Source organism: Cupressus sempervirens, chromosome 3 (assembly GCF_028749045.1).
Source record: "Cupressus sempervirens isolate cs-2001-9-10 chromosome 3, ASM2874904v1, whole genome shotgun sequence".
In the NCBI taxonomy this organism is placed as follows: Eukaryota; Viridiplantae; Streptophyta; class Pinopsida; order Cupressales; family Cupressaceae; genus Cupressus; species Cupressus sempervirens.
Window position 1 is genome coordinate 402,383,501 of NC_143120.1, and position 20,515 is coordinate 402,404,015.

General features: G+C 35.1%; 1 protein-coding gene across 14 annotated transcripts in view; it reads right to left on the minus strand.

The window, feature by feature from the left end:
- Positions 1 to 799: 799 nt before the first annotated feature.
- LOC149566708 (DNA/RNA polymerases superfamily protein) overlaps positions 800 to 20,515 on the minus strand; it is a 136,676-nt gene continuing 116,960 nt past the window's right edge. For 5 of the 14 annotated variants that reach the window (XM_089820026.1, XM_089820036.1, XM_089820032.1 and 2 more), the window contains 3 exons: positions 1,861 to 2,222; positions 1,250 to 1,752; positions 800 to 1,135 (listed from right to left, as the gene is read on the minus strand). In XM_089820026.1, coding sequence (XP_089676152.1) covers positions 1,018 to 1,135; positions 1,250 to 1,752; positions 1,861 to 2,222 — 983 coding nt within the window. In that variant the 3' untranslated portion in view covers positions 800 to 1,017. Of the gene's footprint in view, positions 1,136 to 1,240; positions 1,756 to 1,860; positions 2,223 to 20,515 lie in introns of all 14 variants that reach the window. The other 9 variants (XM_089820023.1, XM_089820035.1, XM_089820031.1 and 6 more) reach the window with 3 other exon arrangements.

A 20,515-nucleotide genomic window follows, 5' to 3' on the forward strand; every position in this document is an offset into this window, starting at 1 on the left:
ATCCCCTATTTCTAACATGTTTAGTCCGTTAACATTTGAAAATATGCACAAATAACTACTCAATAAGAAGGTGAATTTTAAAAAAAAAAACAGATTTCTAAAAGGCATTATTAATTTAAAGTTTATTCTATTTATTTTATTGTAGAAAATTTAGATTATTCTTAATTCATAATATATAATTTTTTTCATTGTCAAAAAACTCTTAAAAATTTAATTGTCTTTATATAATTTTTAAGTAATGAAATGAATTAGAAGTTTACATTTTAGAATATGAGTAAAAAATCAATAGTATTTACTCTATTAAGTTTGCTTTACATTTATTAATTTAGTGTATTTAATTAATCATCTATTCTTCAATAATTAATTTAATTATATATTATTTCAGAACAAACAAAAGATTATAATTGCATTTAACAGAATTAAAATCGTATTTTTTAAGCATTATCAATAACACTAGAATTTTCTTTTTTAAACTAAAGAACTCACATTTTCCATAGTATAGACATTGCTGTGTTCAATTCTTCAATAAAAATAAAAAGAAACAAGAGAGCTCGCCTTTTCCATACCACAATCATACCAAAAAAAAAAACAAACTTCAATCAAAATTATATTCAAACATGAGAAGAGAACAATAAAAATGCAAAACAGCTTGAATAAAAAGCTTGCAATCTGATTGCAAATAGTTATACATATTTATTTTTCTAAGATATTTGTAAAGTTGTTCAGATTCGAAGATCGAAAGCCACTGCCATCAAAACACTCTTCAATATGCATATCAATAAACATTTACACTGGAAGATTACAAATAAATACACATTTTTATTTTTTCCATATTAAATATTTTGGAGGCAAATCGAATGTAGTCAGACATTTATTTTTTCCGTATTAAATATTTTGGAGACAAATCGAATACAGTCGGACCCACGTTATTTTTGCAGCTGTGCTTTATTGAGGTGGGGAGACCTCTTCAACAAATTACTATAAAAACATTCATATACAAACGCAGCATGCATGCCATCACAATGGACGCATAGCTTTGTTAAAGAACGATTCAATTGGGACATGCTTCGTTTTATTCTTGAGATTCCTTTTCTTATCAAAATGTTTGCTTCCATGCAATGCCAGATCAGCAGACCTGTAATTTTTTTAAATGAAAATTATTTTGTTTAAAAACTTGACTAAAACACATGCCACATGGTATGCATATCATCTTGCAACATAGATCAACAAAAGAACTTACAGTCTAGACCTTTTGTTTTGCTGCCTATTTATTTGATCTTCAACCATCAGTGGTGATTGCTCCTGAAGCATTTGAGCCAGATGATAGTCACTGTGTTCCTGCCTCTCCTCAATAAAACTGCTAGGTAACTCAGCTCCACATAATGAACATTTAAAATCATCAACCCAAAACATTAGGTCTGAAAATCCAGACAACAAATCTACTTTTACTTGATTCTCATTGTTGCCATTTAAACTGCCATGTGTCAAATGTTCATTGTCCCCATACATATCATGTCCAGCTGTTGAGCTTGAACTCCTGAAGCTCTCTTCATCTTTTCCCAAATTATTCAAGGTGTTGGAAAATTTAGATTTCTTGTTTGTGCCAGTATATGTACTTTCACAGTCAGATTGATCAGGGGCAGCAGGAAGAACGTCATTTTTGGCATGCTGTAGATCCCAATCATGAGTACCTTGAATGAAACCTGGGCTTGAACACAATCTGGTAGAGTAGTTTTCAACTTTGTCTGAAGCCTGCTAATTAGGAGGGCTAGATCTTATCACTTTCGTCTGTTTAGTGATTATGAAACTCAGCTAACAAAGAAGTTAATTACTAAACTGTGGCTAAACCAAATGACATACCTTAATTTCACCGATCAAGCATTCTGATGGCACAGTCTCCTCGCTAGATGTATCTTCTTTTAGTATAGTGGGTTTGTGTCCCAGATCATCTAAATGATCTTGTGGGTGATAATACCTGAACAGACTATTAGCTGAACAAATATCTGTAGCATCAGGGCCATGGATTTCATTAGCAACAAATCCTTCACCAGAATATCTGGTATCTGCTTCTCTAGAGTCGAGAGCATTCCCTTCAGCATCTGAATAATTTTGATGACTCCCAAACTGTCTGGTATTTCCTGAACTCAGATAGCTAGCAAGAGTTTTCTGAGTAGGATCAGAAGGCCCAGGATTCTCATCCTTGAACTGAGAGATACGTAGACCTGTTCAAGATGCACTAGGGCCTTTAAATATTGAATGCATTATGCAAAGAAAATAAATGCAAGCAATATAGAGATGGCCAGATTACTAACTTACATGTCTAGTTTATTACACTATAGCTTCAAGAAATTCTATATTGTTACCGTCCAATATTCAAATCACTCAATTTCTTCAAAAACTACTGCAAATAGCCAAAGTTTTTGATAACCATCTAATTAGGAGAGCCAGTCTATACGCTCTTATTACATATGTATTATGATTATCCTTTATGAACGTTCCAAGATTATTTAACCTACAGGCTAAAAGGATCAAGTAAGTTTGCAATTGATATTAAAGGCTAATGGTCATATAAATGCCAATAAGTTCAAAAACTGGCAACCATTTTTACTCAATTGTACTTAAAAATAAAAGTGAAGCCACCTGAATAGGAGCAGCTGCACAAAAGACGTCAGGGACCTATCTTAAGGACTTTGAAACGCTATACGCTACATGATTGAATTAGTAATTTATATGCTGACAAAGGGCCCCCATCACAGTACTGGATGAATTCAAGGCCCAGTTTGGTATGAGACAATGCAAACTCCGCCCAAGGCATCATTACAAAATTCTTTTTGCCACAGTGGAAATGTAGGTTTGAGGGAATAAGGAAGAATACAATATAACAAAGAAGGAACGGTTCTATTACAGTTCAAAGGTCAAGAAAGTGTTAATCAAAGAAATCTCATCAATAAGGGTGAATATGGGAAAAATAAAGAATTCTCATCAATAAGGGTGAATATGGGAAAAATAAAGAATTCTCATCAATAAGGGTAGGGTCTCATGGAAGGGGCTTTGTAATACGATTACGCTGTGAAATTTAAGTTGAGATTTTGGTAGTAAAAAAGATTATAAACAGCAACATTCAAATATTCACAAATTGTTGTCTTGAATGATCTACCCAATACAAACTCAAGTTAAAGAAATATATATATTCCTAACTTATTTTTGTATTTTATATTTTTTAAATAAGAAGAAATAGGCACAAAATATAAGTAAAATGGCAGAAACTATCATAAAATTTATCTAGTAAAATTTTACAATTAATTTTATCAAACATAAAGACATAAGTAAAAATAAAATAAGTTACAAATAAAACTATAATTTATTATTTTAATGAAACTAATACATTAAATATATTTTGAAATAGATAAGTTCGATTTTATATCTAAAAAATTGTCTGAGTGGGATTTTTTTGGGGGAAGAATTTAAATTTTTAGGTGTTTGACAAGCAGCAAATAAATTTGGCGGGGCAAGATTCTAGCGTCACAATATTTGTTTTGTTCAAATAAGCAGCCCTAAAATGTCGGGACTCCTATTTTTGTGGAGATGATTATTTGATCAATTTATTTTCTTCTCGATGGAACCTCTTCTTCCTTGAAAATAGAAGCTTAAGCCCCCTCATGGGACCCCACCCTAAGATAGCAAATACTAACATTTTATAGTTCATAAGTTTAGGGAGGACACACTTTACTTTGTCATCCATGCTACTAACATATAATATAGCTCTTGTGAACTATTAACTTATATATTCCTCAAGCCACCCTCACATGAAAAACATTTCAATGAAATTTTTCATATAGAAAAAACTTGAACAACTATAAGAGTCTACAGAAATTTCCATATCATATAAATGTTAGAATTGCCATTGCCATTACACCAAAAGCTCAAGCTATCAATGACGTCACAACAACCATAGACAAGGATCCACGGGAGATGGTTAAGCACATATCACAAATCCATCGGTCTATGCTGAACGGTACCTTCACCTAGAGGGGATAGAGGCACCAACCTACCAACAATCCCCCAAACATGACCCAAGGGATTTGGACCTGTAACCCAACGCTCTTATATCACTTATTAGAATCACAACTACTGCTACACCAAGAGCTCAAGCTATCAATAAATGTCACAACAGTTAGAGACAAGGATCCATGGGAGGCGGTTAAGCACATGTCAGAAATCCATCAGTCTATGTTGAACGATACCTTCACCTAGAGGGGACAAAGGCACCAACCTCCCAACAGTAAAGACAAAGTCATGCCTGAATCACTAGGCACATTGTCAATGTTCCAACAAATTGTATCGTGGTGATTTTATGCAATTTTTGAATCCATTTTCAAGGGCCATGTATTTCCCACCTTTATTGATAGCTTCTCACAACAAACATGGATGTGCTTTCTTAATTACAAGAGTGCCTTCAAAGAATTTATGAATAAGAAAATTAGCTTTCCATTATATGGATATACACAAGTACATGGGGAGAGTATGCAATCTAAGTGTTACAAGATTTATGATGTAGTGCCTCTCTCGTTTGCTTCCAGCGTGACATCCTTATGGATGTAGCTTTGGCATTATGTTTGTGGTGGTGACTGTGCAATTAGATGAGAACTCTTTTTTGATGTATTGTTTTGGCTTTGGATGTTGCATTGTTGCTTAATGTGATTGGTTGAGCTCACCTTATGCTTTGATGGATATATGCTTGTATTTTATGATTATGGTGGACCCAAGAGGCATTGGTGCATTTTGGGTGATCAAGACTATGTTGTTGCATTGATAAGTTGCTCATTTTCCTATGCCTGGTTGTGAGAACCATTGTGTTGTGACTAGTTGCATACTTGATTCGGGATGCTAGACCTTCTAAGGTTATTTTTGTGAATTATGTGGACCCATTGTGTTCTTGGATATTTGGATCCGAGCTTGATGCTTTTATGACATGCTCTTACCGTTCTCATGTATGATTTTGTATTGGTTTAGTCAGATGCGTTTGGTTATAGTATATTTTGTTTTCCTTACCATTTTCTTTGCATGATCTTAGATAGTATTTGGTTTATTTCATATCTAAGGATATTATGATAATGTTCATCTTACTATGATTTCATAAGATTTATTGATGGTTGTACTAGCGGTTATTGAGATGTTTGGTTGGTGTATGTGTCAGTTGGGCCATCCAACTTTTGTGCCTTACCAAACTTGGTTATTATTTGTTTGCATTTTATTTGATATATGCTCTAAATGCCATGAAATGTTATTTAGTCCTTTTATTTAGATGAAAACATTATTTATGATGCCTATTAAGAATTAAATATGAAAGAAATGGTTTCATAACATTCAAATGCATACAAATGATAACACCACTAAAACATCCTTTCATTAGGCGCACTTTGGATCAAGGAACACTTAAAGAAACCCCCTCCCTGGAAAAAGGGTAAAATTTTGGCAAATCCTACATTATTTTGGGCAGAAAAAATAATTTGTATTGACAAATTTTTAATATTTGAAAGGAAAATTAATTATTTGTATTGGCGAATTTTTTCAATCCTGTAAAAATCTATGAAATTGTGGCACATCTTTTATTGTCAAAGAAAATCAAGGCCTTTGATTTTGCTCACTTGTATCAATGCTCCCAAGCCAAGGTCCAGGGGCAATGTCCCTGCTGCAATCCCTATCACAATACAGGGAGAGGTCAAGGGGCAAAGCCCCTGTAGAGGTTTTTGGGGGCACTGCCCCCGAAAGCTCAAATGACTTTTAATATTTTAGTAAGGCGCTTTGAGTTAATTTTATATCATCTAACATATAGTAACCCTTTTTTTATAACTATTGGATGATCCTAAATCAATGGCATAAATCCTATTTCGGGCCAAACTTTTAAAGGACACCACATTTTAGAGAAAGTCTCTAGAACAAAGATGTGTCCACAATCAAATCTATTGCGAGCCAAAGTTTGAAAGGATAAAAAGAAATGTTACACCGGCGAAGGGGTGCGGTGGTGTGGGAGACGTCAGGACGAGTTTTGTGTGTGGGAAAAAAAAGGGCCTCAATTTGGGGATGGTGGAGGTGGGGCAGCGGAGGAGGGGGGTATAGTATACATATATGACTGAAAATGCTAATTATGAAATAATAATTCAATTTAACATACCAAATATAGTTGAATATAGAAAATTGAAATGTGATTCACGAGCCATAAGTTCAAACTTGAAACTTGAAACTTCATAACCATTACCAATGACCATTGAACTTAGTAAAATTATAAATACTAAAACTTTTAAACATAATAATGATAATGAAAAATGAAAAATATAAACCATACATAGTATGGTGTAGCATGTAAGTCGACCATTGACTATCAATTTATCAAATGACAAAGATGAAAGATTCAAAATTCATTGTTCAAATATGAATATCATATATCATAAAGATTCTCATGATGACAATGAGTTGAGTAGCATGAAACAATGAAATGAAATAATGTATCATGGCCATATTAAAGTGAGTACAATCAACAAAATGACAAAATGTCAATAAGGAAAATGTATAATCATCCCAAGTGCTCTCTAATCATCCCCTATACCAAAGTCCTCGCACTAGAACTACTAGACTCCTTGTGGGTAAGCTCCTGATCCTCCAAAAGAACACCAACTGGCCCTATTTTTGTTGCATCGTCATCCTTACAAACTCCTCCAACCTCTTTCACTCACCTTGCTCCTTGCTGCTCCAAAACAATGAAATGGAAATGTGAAATGAAAATTAGGTGTATTGGCCTTATTAAGCCTTGAAATAGACCTCATGGGACCCACACCCAATTAGGGTTCCCACGCTTAAAAATAAATAAAAACAAAAGCAAAAAAGTTTATTTTTTCAACTTTTCATGCAACACATCGGCTACACCCTGCATGCACCCTCGCACCTCGGACGCACCTACATCCCACCTAGGTGCACCGACCAGTGTGTCCGCGCTTTGCCCGCAGTGGGGGTACTCGGGTGTATGACTTACCGACACAAGAGACGTATGTGCACCTGGTGCATGACGTACCTACACCGGGGACATGCACACATTCGATGCATGACATACTCGCACTAGAGAAGTACGCACAACCGGTACATGGGGCTTTTGAACCGAGTGCAATGCGCACACCTAGGTTACACTAATAAAAAAGTTCCTTGGAAAGTCTTTGGAATAGAGACGTGTCAAATCTATGTATTTAACCTCTAACCTAACTTAAATTTTTACGACATATTGGCAAATATGACCATCGATTAAGACAAGCTTTGGAAATTGTAGGTGAAAATATTTAATTTACTACATGGAAAGATTAGATTATATTGGCAAAGTCGTCTCTAAATACAAATAATTATCTATCACTATTGGCGATTAGCCTATGCATGGGATCCTATTTTTATAAAGTGCAGGCAACATGGCTGTAAAAACCCTACTTGGTTATAGCTTCAAATAACATCAACTTTCTTCACTATTTAATAGTTTGACAATACGTTAAACACTTGGCTATCGTGTGTTGAAACTTTCTCATGTTATAAAATATAAATTTGCTTGTCTCAATTAGTAAACTGTTCATGTATTTTTAGATAACCATCATTTACATTCCAATTCCTTACACAAATTAAATCTTCTAGCTAAGTCATGATAGTGCTAAAACAACAAACTCCAATTTCTCTTACCATTCACAAAATCTATCAGCTAGTCATTTTAAATTAATTTATTTCCATATACACTCCACTATGTTTGTATAATCCAGTAAGAGAATCATTGACAATACCAATTTGCAAATCTTTGAGTTGCAGATCTCAGTGAAACACACCTCCAAAATCCCATACACAGACCCTATTTTATAAATCGCAGGCCCACAAATCTGGTCGCAGCCACTAATGGACAGATTGCAGGCTATTAAAGTATGATCGCAGCTCTCTTTTGGTGATCGTTGGGCCAGTAAAATGCTTCTCCCAGCTTCTATGATGGCATTCGATGCTTCCCAAAGGCTGCCCCTATAATGCAGTCACTGAAATGCTGCTAATGTTGATGATGGCAAACAAGAACACCGCAGATCACACCTCCCGATTGAAACGCAGGTTTGCAATGGATCACTAATTCCTCTCCAAAATATATCACTTGTTATCAGCAAAACACTCTCCTTAGACACAGTGGAAAACAGTAAGAGATAAGCAAAATGTTATATAACAGCAGCAAATTGCAAGCCAACCTTCAACCAATTCTCAGATTTGAATCTACAATACTTTAGCTATAGATAGAATAGAACAACTCAAAATGCAGACCCTTATACTTCAGCAAGGGCACAAAAATCAGAACTCAAAAAAAGTCACGAAGGCATCAAAAGCAAATAAAATATCCAAACATGTTTTTCTCAACAAATGGGCTTGTCTTTATAACCTCCAAATTCCCTTTTGTTGCCAGAATGTAACTTCACTCAAGAAGCTTCACAACACAACATTAATTAGAAGCTTCCTCTAAATTCTCTCACTTGACTTGGCTTAACTAATTAATAAATGACACTTTCCAATGATAACTCAACTCCCAACTTAAGTGAAATTATAAAGTTAAATTATAACTTTATAATAAGCCATTTAATAATTAATAATGATTTGGCCACTAAAAATATAATAACTCCCAAAATACTCATCATTTAAATATGTCGTTTGAAATAGGAGTCATACCTATTATTTCTTCATGTGACTAAATGCACTTTCCAAAAATAGAAAGGGTTCATCTCAATTAACACCAACTTACCACAAATAGTAATTACACAAAAATAAGCTCAAACGAAGTCCGATCTGAGCCAAACAAAGGCCAACATGTAGCTTACTGAAATGTGTAGAAGATAAGACCCTCCCAAGCCAAGCCTTTGCCACAAAAGACCCTCTATCCACAATAATTAGCCTACGAGGATCACAATAATATGCTAATCACTAAAACTCAGATGCCGACAAAATTGGGGACATTACAGTCCTCCCTCCTTGAGATTGCTTGTCCTCAAGCAATCCGACAATACAATGAACTCCAATCTCCACCTGGATCCCAAATGAAAAAGTACATGGCATCCCTGACAACACTAAACCAACTACATTCCAATATCATCAAGTCCATCAACATTGCCTATAATATAGCACCCAACACCTGTGTTGATGATGGGAAAGTCAGGGCATCACCAAAAGATAACTCTATAGAAGATCTCAACATAGTCTTCTTCCCCATAGCCACCCATATAATATATATTAGACTGGAGTTGTGATCATCATCAACAATCCCAGGAAAAGACGTAGCTATAAGAGAACCATATGCACTCATGCCAACTGTACCTGTAACAATATCCTCATCAAAAACTGTGGCTACAAGAACATCACCAATTGTAGCTATAGAAAACTGACAGATGGTGAAAACTGAGTCCAACTTCTCTCTAGTGGGTGATCAACATCAATCTCAAACAGCAGATTGTCATAAGACAATGTTGCATCCATTTCAAATATAGGATTGTCCACAAAGTCTACCTCATCATCATTGACATGTGTACTATCATCAGGGCACACATCTACAACCACTGCATGCATATTGCTAAACTCCTTGCTAGATGGCTCAACCAACACAGAAGTGGTTGCTAATATGACAATATCCTCACATGCTCCTTCATTACATCTCCATCAAATACATGATCCTGGGAACTCATGCCAACAACTACATCATCTGACTCAACCTAACATGAATTCTCATCACATTCCACCACAATTCTGCCAAACTCATGCGGTGTCTCATAAGAAATGTCCCGCACATCTGTAGCCGCAACTATATCTTCACATTTTGCTCTTCGAAAAAGTGATATCAGGGTCTGCTCAAATTTTGGATTTGAAATCACTGGGTCATCCGTCTGTGATTTTGATTTAGCTCATTCACTAACACATCCAATTGTTTCATAATACTCTGTATCTCAGATTCTTCATCCCTAGGTGGAGAAGTACGCTCTCTGCAGGTATAATGAATACCAGGAATGAATCTCTTGTCACCATCCATGTCAATATACAAATCACAGAATTAATTTGGCAATCTCACAAGTACCAATCAAAATAATAACCGAGCCCAATTCCTGCAGGCTGGCAGGAAACCACTCTGATACCACTGTAAAAACCCTGCTTGGTTATAGCATCAAATAACATCAACTTTCTTCACTATTTAATAATTTGACAATTCGTCAAACACTTGTCTATCATGTGTTGAAACTTTCTTATGTTATAAAATATAAATTTGCTTGTCTCAATTAGTAAACTGTTCAAATTTCTTGTTTTGAATGCTCAATGTTATGACTCATGACATATATTTTGATTTTTATATTTTCTATAAATTATTAATTATATAGAAAAAAATTAGGCATACACACGTACCCCCGTCCCCTATTTTGAAAAATATGTGTACCCGTACCCGTTCCCGTTCCCGTACCCACGTACCCGTGCAACCTTGATTTTTAGATAACCATCATTTACATTCCAATTCTTTACACAAATTAAATCTTCTAGCTAAGTCATGATAGTGCTAAAACAACAAACTCCAATTTCTCTTACCATTCACAAAATCTATTAGCTAGTCATTTTAAATTAATTTATTTCCATATACACTCCACTATGTTTGTATTATCCAGTAAGAGAATCATTGACAATACCAACTTGCAAATCTTTGAGTTGCAGATCTCAATGAAACACACCTCCAAAATCCCATACGTGGGCCCTATTTTACAAATCCCAAGCCCACAAATCTGGTCGCAACCACTAATGGACAGATTGCAGGCTATTTAAGTCTGATCGCAGCTCTCTTTTAATGATTGTTGGGCCAGTAAAATGCTTCTCCCAGCTTCTATGATGGCATACGATGCTTCCCAAATGCTGCCCCTATATTGCATTCACTGAAACCCTGCTAATGTTGATAATGGCAAACAAGAACACCACAGATCACACCTCTAGATTGAAACACAAGTTTGCAAAGGATCACTAATTCCTCTCCAAAATATATCACTTGTTATCAGCAAAACACTCTCCTTAGACACAGTGGAAAATAGTAAGAGGTAAGCAAAATGCTATATAACAGCAACAAATTGCAAGCCAACCTTCAACCAATTCTCAGATCTTAATCTACAATACTTCAGCTGTAGATACAATAGAACAACTCAGAATTCAGACCCTCATACTTCAGCAAAGGCACAAAAATCAGAACTCAAAAAAAGCTGCAAAGGCATCAAAAGCAAATAAAATATACAAGCATGCTTTTCTCAACAAATGGGCTTGTCTTTATAACCTCCAAATTCCTTTTTGTTGCCAAAATGTAACTTCACTCAAGAAGCTTCACCACACAACATTAATTACAAGTTTCCTTTAAATTCTCTCACTTGACATGGCTGAATTAATTAATAAATGACACTTTCCAATGGTAACTCAACTCCCAACTTTAAGTGAAATTATAAAGTTAAATTATAACTTTATAATAAACCATTTAATAATTAATAATAATTTGGCCACTAAAAATATAATAACTCCCAAAATACTCATCATTTAAATATGTCATCTGAAATAGGAGTCATACCTATTATTTCTCCACGTGACCAAATGCACTTTCCAAAAATAGAAAGGGTCCATCTCGATCAACACCAACTTACCACAAATATTAAGTACACAAAACTAAGCCCAAACGAAGTCCAACCTGAGCCAAACAAAAGCCAACCTGTAGCTTACTGAAATGTGTAGAAGATAAGACCCTCCCAAGCCAAGCCTCTACCACAGAGGACCCTCTATCCACAATAATTAGCCTACAAGGATCACAATAATAGGCTAATCCCTAAAACTTAGATGCCGACAAAATTGGAGACATTACAGTGGCCACCCTGAAAGTGAATACTTTTTGGCCAAATTTTGGGTCCCCGATGAGTGAAATTTGCCACTAAAGTTATCCTTGCTTTGGATTATTATATATATGTGTGCTTCAACTATTCATGTTGTGAGCAACTACACTTGATGGGTGCATGTTTTAGTGATCAAGTACCAGAAATGGACTCCACATGTCTAAGTATGTCTTTACACCCGACAAGTACACAAGAGATAGTTACATTGGCCACTCAACCAATATTGTTCCTATATGGTCAATGTATTTGTAATTGCAATATTGCACCTCTAGTTATTGGGTGGGATCAAAATTGTTTGTGTCTATCTATGTTAGACCACTATTTGTTTGTGTCAATGTTTAAGACGTCAAAATGAAGCAGGAAACCATAAGAAAAGGAACAACAAGACAACAGTTATCCTAGGAAAACCCTCCAACTTGAGGGGGAAAAACCTAGCCACACCAAAAGCTTGAATTATAATTAGACCAAATACACAGTCATTAATCTCCACTTCATACTAAGACCCCCATGACATATTTATTCTCAACTTCACCCTTCATCTCTGTCATCACTAAACAACCATAATGCTTCGATTCTTCCATTATATATTCAAGAGATTACCTTTCATTTTTCCTTTGAAATTGATCAACTGTAGAATATAACGAGTCATCCAATTTCTAAAATGAAAGATTGCCTAGTTTTTGTAATCACTGTCTCTTCATTGGTCACGAAAGAAACCTCCCGACGCTATAACATCAACACTCCCTCTTAGCTAGGGAGGTATCTTTCCAAATTTGCATGTCATGAAGTCCCTCAACATGACACTCACAATGGCTATACCTTGTTGAGAGGAAACTAAAAAACTTATCACAAATTCTCTATATGTGATAGCATCATGGAGTCGCTCAACATGATCTTCACCTTGGCTACTCCCATGTGTGAAACAAACAAAAGCTTGCGTCACAGTCACTTGATGTTATGAAGTCTCTCAACATGACATCTACAATGGCTACATGAGTGGAAAGAGCAACAAGGGCTTTCACCTCAAATTTCTGTGTTAGAGAAAAATGCATTGAAAGGTATTCACCTCAAATCTCTCTATCTCAAAGAAAAATGCATTATAAGAGCTTTCGCCACAAATTTCTCTATATCAGAGAAAAATGCATTACAAGGGCTTTCACCTCAACTCTCCCCAACTCAGAAAAAATGCATTACAAGGGCTTTCACCTCAAATCTCCCCAACTCAAAAAAAATGCATTACAAAAAAGAAGCAAGAAAAATCACTGATGTTGAGACTCCCTCTCAGTAGGAATCACAAATGCAAAGATTCCCTCTTAGCAAAAACAACCTCTAAATGTTGTTTCTTCCTATCTGAAGAAATTGATGCAATGGCAATTTGCATAGGTTCTCCCTCTTTAATAAGGTTGTTGTGCCAACTCAGCCCTAAGACAAGAAGTTGTCTTCATTCTTTAGAATTCATTAAGCTCTTCCTCCTCATGCTCCTCGATCCATCCTAAAAGCATTTAGAGAGATTAAAATACATGATTCACTATCCCCAATATTATTGCATAAAATATCCATGATTCACTCAAAAGGTACAATCATAAAATACTTATCTCTTTGTTGTTGGTACAAAAAATGAGCTACACTTGTAGCAGTGTCTCATCTTCGTCACCTTCAGATTTCAAGTTACCATCTCTACTTGCTGAAATAACTCAAAAGAGGCCAATATGGGTGTTCCAAATTCCACTAAGTCAATCCAATATGGGTGTTCCAAATTCCACTAAGTCAATGTTACGTGGCATGAGAATACAAACCGCCACCTAAATCTACCACCATGAATGTTCCCAAGCAAGTTGGGCATCGGCTACGATGAAGCCACAAACCAGAAACGAGTATCTGGAATCCACCAATATACTAGATTCTTCCCAACTTAATATTTGCACAACAACCATGAGCCAAAGCATGCTCACAACCCTTCCCAAAATGCAATCTCCTCAACACAACTAGCAATCAAAATTAAATCCTTTTAATGTATTTCTGTTGGAAGTCACGAAGGGAAGAAAGAAAAAAGCTGCAGTATTTCACTAGGTTGCTACTTCAGAAATAGCAATAGAGATATGGGTTATTGAAACTTTGCCTCCTAGTAACTTGAAGACACCTCAATCTTGGACGTTTCTTTCTTGTTGCTCACAAATTAAACATTACACATCCATCCATAAGTCTACTTCAATGTAAGCTTTGAAGCCTTCAAAAATAGCATTCACGAGATGTAGATGAATTTATAGCTCGTAAACAATATGACATTCTCTCATAGCCACTCAAAATAGCTCGTAGTGAGGAGGAAACATTCATGAAAAGGAGCTAACTTATTTAACAACTTAAGCAATACCATGAACCAGCATCACACAATAATCACAAACAATCTCACCCAAGCGATAATTAGTATTGCTCTAAAAAAAATGGCTTGCCACATTTAACTCATATAGATAGAAATAATAGTAAGAAATCTCCAAACTCAAAATTCTACACTCTAAAAATACCCACATCTTCACTCTAAAAGAATCTTGCTTAAACAAATCCGGTTCTTGATCTTGCTTATACCTGTTCTGATACCATGCTAATGTTTAAGACCAGGAATGAAAATAAGCAGCAAAACACCAAAAAAGGAGCAATAAGACACAACATTTGTCCTGGTAAAACCCTCCAACTTGAGGAGAAAAAACCCAACCACACCAAAAAAATTATCTTTTATTATGCAAATACAAAAGTCCAAATTACAATTAGACCAAACACATGACCATTAATCTCTACTTTATACCAAGTCCTCCTGGACATATTTATTCTTAGCTTGACCCTTCATCTTTGCCGCCATTCAAAAAAAAATAATGCTTTAGTTCTTCTCATAGTTACACTGCCTTGGGGCACGAGGGGATGGCGAAACGAGGGGACAAGTTTCCAGGATGGGGGGACAAAGGGGCCTTAATTTGGGGACGATGGGTTGGCAGGAGGGGTTGTATATACAATACATATGGTACATAAAATGCTAGTTATGAAAAGATGTATTGCAATATAAGATATAAAGATGTATTGCAATAAATAGTTGAACATTGCATTGAATCAGAACATTGTACATTGAACATAAATAGTTAACACCGGGAGGTCGTCCCATCCTCAGTGGAGGTGGCAAAATCTAGTGGTGCCATTGGGGACGAGGAAATGGAGTCCCCAAGTCTCCATTGTATCCCTGTCTCTAGGACGTGTAGCTAAGGGGGGGGGGGAACGCATCCCTGTGTTACTATGGTTCTTTTATTATATATTCTAGTTATGACCTTTCGTTTTTACTCTGAAGTGATCAATTGAGGAATATGAAGTCATCTAGTTTCTAAAATGAAAGATGGCCTCATTTCCATAACTACTATCTCTTTATTGGTCATGGAAGAAGCCTCCTAATGTTATAACATCAACAATTTGTGCTCTAGAGTCAATGAAAGCAATATTGTTCTTGTACGAGCAATGTATCTATTATTGCATTATGCACCTACGGTTACTATCCTGTTTGGGTAAAATTCAAAATGTTCACACATATTTGTTTTAGACCAGCATCAATCTATGCGTCATAGAGTCACTGCAGTGTCATGATTGAGTTAGACGTTATTGCTGAGTTCTTGGCTATTGATTTTTTTTGACAATTTTTGTTGTAGTGTTATTCCATTTGTTTGGAACTGATTTAGTTTAATCCATGATTGAGTTTGGGTTATTTATTAGGGATTTAATTTATTGTTTATAAGTGACCTTTATTTTTTCACTTCTAAACAAAAAGTAACTATATATTTGAAAATAGAATTCATTTCCAACATGCATTTTTTAACTCCAAATCTGCAAAATGAGCAATTCGAATTTTTCTTACTAGGAATGACTTGAACATGAGAATCTTGCGGGTTCAAGCTCATTGGATTTGTGTAGTGATTGCTAAGCTTTGAATTAAAACTTATTCGATGCTATGGAGTGTGAATTTCTTTCTCTATTTTAATATTTTCTCCATTTGAGATAGGAAAACCACATAACTTGCTTTGTTCTTTGAGATTTAATTCCTTACTTCTTGTATTTAGTTCATGGGATGAGATAGTTATCTCCCACATGTTTGATTCAATTTCATGCCCATTTCAGCTTCTCCATATTTTATGTATTATAGGAATTTTGATATGTGAATCCGGGTAATGTTAAGTTGCATGTTTTTCTGTGTGTGCCTAGAATGAAAATTTTATTTGAAAGGTGGGTTGTTGAGCATCGGGAGACCAAAGGGTTTCCCCATTTTCCTTGAATCCAATTTTGAATTTTGAAGTTTTTTCCATAGCCTTTAGTGACACTTTTACTTTTGGATTGGATTTGGTCCAGGGTGCATTTTGTAAATAATTGGGTTTTTAAGGTTTTCATGAAGAATTATAATGTGGGATAATGGACTTCATGTATGGAATTTTATTTATGAGAGGTTTCAGATTTGTTCGGTTAGTTTTATGGTCATTTGAGCATACCCTTTTACGTGGTTGTGACCCCATATTGTTCTGTGCAGCTTTTTATTGACATATATGCATTTGGGATTGAATTTTTGGTCTTGCACTATGAAGCACACCTTGGGATAATTTAAAGATCCTCACTCTTGGCCATGGTGTCGATTGAGTGCGCATGTTGTATGCCATGCTTATTGTATTTTATGTTGAAATATGGCATTAGGGTCATGTTGTGAGGTTTTTAAACCATCGCTCCATTGCAAATGGGGAACCCCATATTTTGCTTCATCAACAAGAATTGTGGTCTTAGTCGACCTTGGTAGCAATTTTAAAGTCTCTCAAGCCAGCTAAGGATAAGAGGGGATATTGAGTAGTAAGTCTTGAGCTAGTTTGAGTGAGGTAAGTCTAACCCAAGTCTTGTCAACCAATAAAGAATGAAGTGATATGTTGAAGTTGAAAACATCGTGAACGAAAAACGCTCGGTGAGAATTGAAATAGAGAAGAGCAGGACAAGAAAATAATACTTGATAGATGGAGATGAAAATAAGGATGAAATCAAGATGATTAATAAAGAAGAAATCAGATTGATGCAGCTATGAGGTTTATTTGAGCATGAATATTTGAAGTTTGGAGGCTTTGACAAAAAGAAATGAGATGGAAAAACGAATGAGAAAATTAGATTGCCAGTAAAGAGTGAAAACGGCGCTCTAAGTCCAAACCTCAGCAGCAAGGAAGAGACAAGGAGGGGTTGGATTCCAACCCCATCTTGTCCACTCTTGGACAAAGAACCCAATATTTGCACTCATTGAGCATGATGATATTGAAAAAAGGTGAGGATGGGAGCTATAAACTAGTTTTTTCCTCTTAAGTCAGAACAAAATATCAGTGACCAAATTACACCAAAAAGTGAAAATCAGACCTTTGAAAGAGAATTTGTAATCATGGCTTTGAATTTGAAGTGCAATTGTTAAGAAAGGGATTAAGAGGAACGAATTTGGAACAAAAAAGTTAGTTGAAATGAAATTGTGAATTGTTGAATGCAATCCATGTCTGTTGGAAAATGAAGAAGGGACAAAGGGGGGTCAGAATGCAACCCCCCTCTTGTCCAAGGCTGCACATTGAGGTGGCAGATTCTAACCCCCCTCTTGTCCACCCTTGGAGGAGCCCCTCACCCCCCACCAAATTCCACCACTACCCTTTGGGACTAAAACTCACCTTCACACATAAACTCATTTCCTAGGTCATCTAATGTATGAAAACCAGTTTTTTTATAGGAAAAATGAATGTTTTTAGGGGCTGCAAATAGAAAGCCAGAGCACAAAATTCAGAATTCAGGAAACAAATCATATCAGCTTTAAGCCTTAATTGCAGAAACATTGATATTCTATCAAGCTTAGAGGTTTAAAAATCAGAATAGTGTGGAGCAAAATAAAGTATAAAAGAACTAACTCTTTGCAAATCTGAAAGGTAAACTCAGAAATCTCTTGGCAAGAAGGTATGGAGTTTAATAAGTGATCTTAACCTTTGGTGAAGACTATTAACATATTTTGATAGACTTTGCATCTAGGAATTCCAATCTAAATCATTATTTTGTCTTAGGAATGTATTCTGATTTGAGGGATTTAAAGTTTTCATAGTAGAAGTTTATTGCGATTGATTTCAACTGTGTTGCTTCCACTCATTTGGTTTTGAAAGCTTGATCTTAAAACAAGAAGTACGAAATCCAAGCTTTTGACAAATGTTGTTGTCTTGTTTTGCAAGGAAAGTAAAGGATAAGAAGATCAAGCTTGAGACTTCAAGTAAGGATCTACATATGACCAGCCATCCATCAAAAAGGACAAACAAAAAGATGGTCTGAGATCAAGGATAAGATGAAGATGCAAATTCAAGTTGGAGGCCAATAAACCAAGAGAATGAACAAGTCTACAAGTAAAGAGGAATTATTATCAATTTGCATTCCCTTTACAAATCCAAGTTCAATGAACCAAGTAGTTTAATCCAAGTGCATGAAGGACCTCATCACTCCAAGAAGATCATGGCCAAGAAAATCAAGATTTCAAGAACAAACACGTGCAATAAGAAGATTTCTAAGAATTAGAAGAAAATCAGGAAGATGAAGCAATTTCGGAATATGAACCATCACAATTGAAGCCTTGATATCATTTGGTATCAAGATTTATTTTTTCTCCACTAAGGAATTAATCAAGCCTATGAGTTAAGCATGTTGACGTGGCACAAACTCATCTTGAACCAATCCTAGTAGGATTTTGCACATATACAAGTCCATTCAATTTGATCATGCCAAGTGTACATGTGGAATCCACATAATGCTTCTATCTAACCTATTTTATGATTGGTCAATAAAGCGTTGTATTTTTCTCATTGGCCCACAAGATGGCACTCTTTTATAATTGGTATAATATTAAATGCTTGTAGTTGTTAATTAGATTAGGGTTTTGTGGCATAATCTTGGCACTTGATCTTGAATCAATCTTGGCCACTCATTGTACTTGAACTACTATAAAAGGCCAAGGCCTTCCCATTTGTAACTCATTAGATAAGATTAGCTTGAGTACATGGAAGACTTTTGAAATTGTTGCTACGATAGTGCCAAAATTGTTCATAATTCATTATTGGTCTTCATAGTGGATTGTTTGTATCATTTTGGAGCGGTTGCATGGCTTCGATATTTCCTCACTTAGAGTAGAATTTATTTCATGTTGATTAGAAGTAATGTTTAATTGAAAGGAAGATTATTTGTTGAGCTCAAATAGACCATACCACTAGCGGCTTGTAGTTTGGAAGTTTTCCTTGCATGGTTATGCCCTTCACATATTCATAAGCTTAACTTCAACTATTGCTTGCACATTGATATGCATCTATTGATGATGTTAATGGAATGATAATAGTTTGAACTATTGAGAAACATGGATCGGTTCTGCAAATGTAATTATATTGCTATTGTTATAGATATTTTTTTTAAATGCAGATTTGGATCTCATATAAGTATGAGAGAAGAAGACATGTCTTTTGAAGAGACGTGTCTCCAAGGTTTAAACATCATTAGTTAGTATAAAATAATATAACTAACCATATGTATAATATATACATTATTATATATATAAATAAATAATATAATATATATATAAAGGAATATTTATATTATCATAAATAATGAAACTCATGATGATATCATTCTGATTGTAACTACAAACTTAACACTCCCTCTAGTTAGGAAGGATTGATACAGAACATATTATGTTTTTGAGTATACGGAGAGATATTATCTCGGTATTATATTCCTAGAATGGCATGTTTAAGGATATCAACATAAATTCATCAACACACACATTATATATGAAATTTGCTACAATTCATGATGAGACTAAATTTGTAACATCTCGTTTTCCTGGGTCTAAATTAACAACTAACATACTCAAAGAAATACAGTTATTACTTCATCTTCATAGGAAGTTAGTTAAATCAGTTTTGTTCATATGAAAAGGGATTGACGGTTAAATCAATTAAACAAAATTTCTTAACTAAGATCTGAAAACACCATCAATGAAAATTACTATAGAAGTTAAAAACCACTTACCTTGAAATTGAGATCGAAATCAAAACTAGGGATGCTTCTACAATCACTCGGGTTAGTCCACAATACCACTATAACATTATCACAAAACAACTTCCTTCCAATATTGTTAATTCAAAATCAAATGACGATTATCATTAAATACCACTATATAAAATTAGGGCATCACTTACCACTGCAATCATTAGGGCATCGATTACCATTGGATCTTTAGGGCTTTTGTTACCGTTGTATCACTTAGGGCTTCCAATACCACTGATTCAATTAGGGATTCCAATACCACTGATTCAATTAGGGCTTCCAATATCACTGTATCATTTAAGGTTCTAGTTATCACTCAATCAATTAGGGCTTTAGATTCCTTTCCTTTCAATTACTTAACTGTGGCAGTAACTCAAGAATAAAAAATATGCTTTTATGTGATATTCATATAAACGAAAAACAATCCATAAATCTATCTCTTGCATCTAGGTGTAAGGATGAAA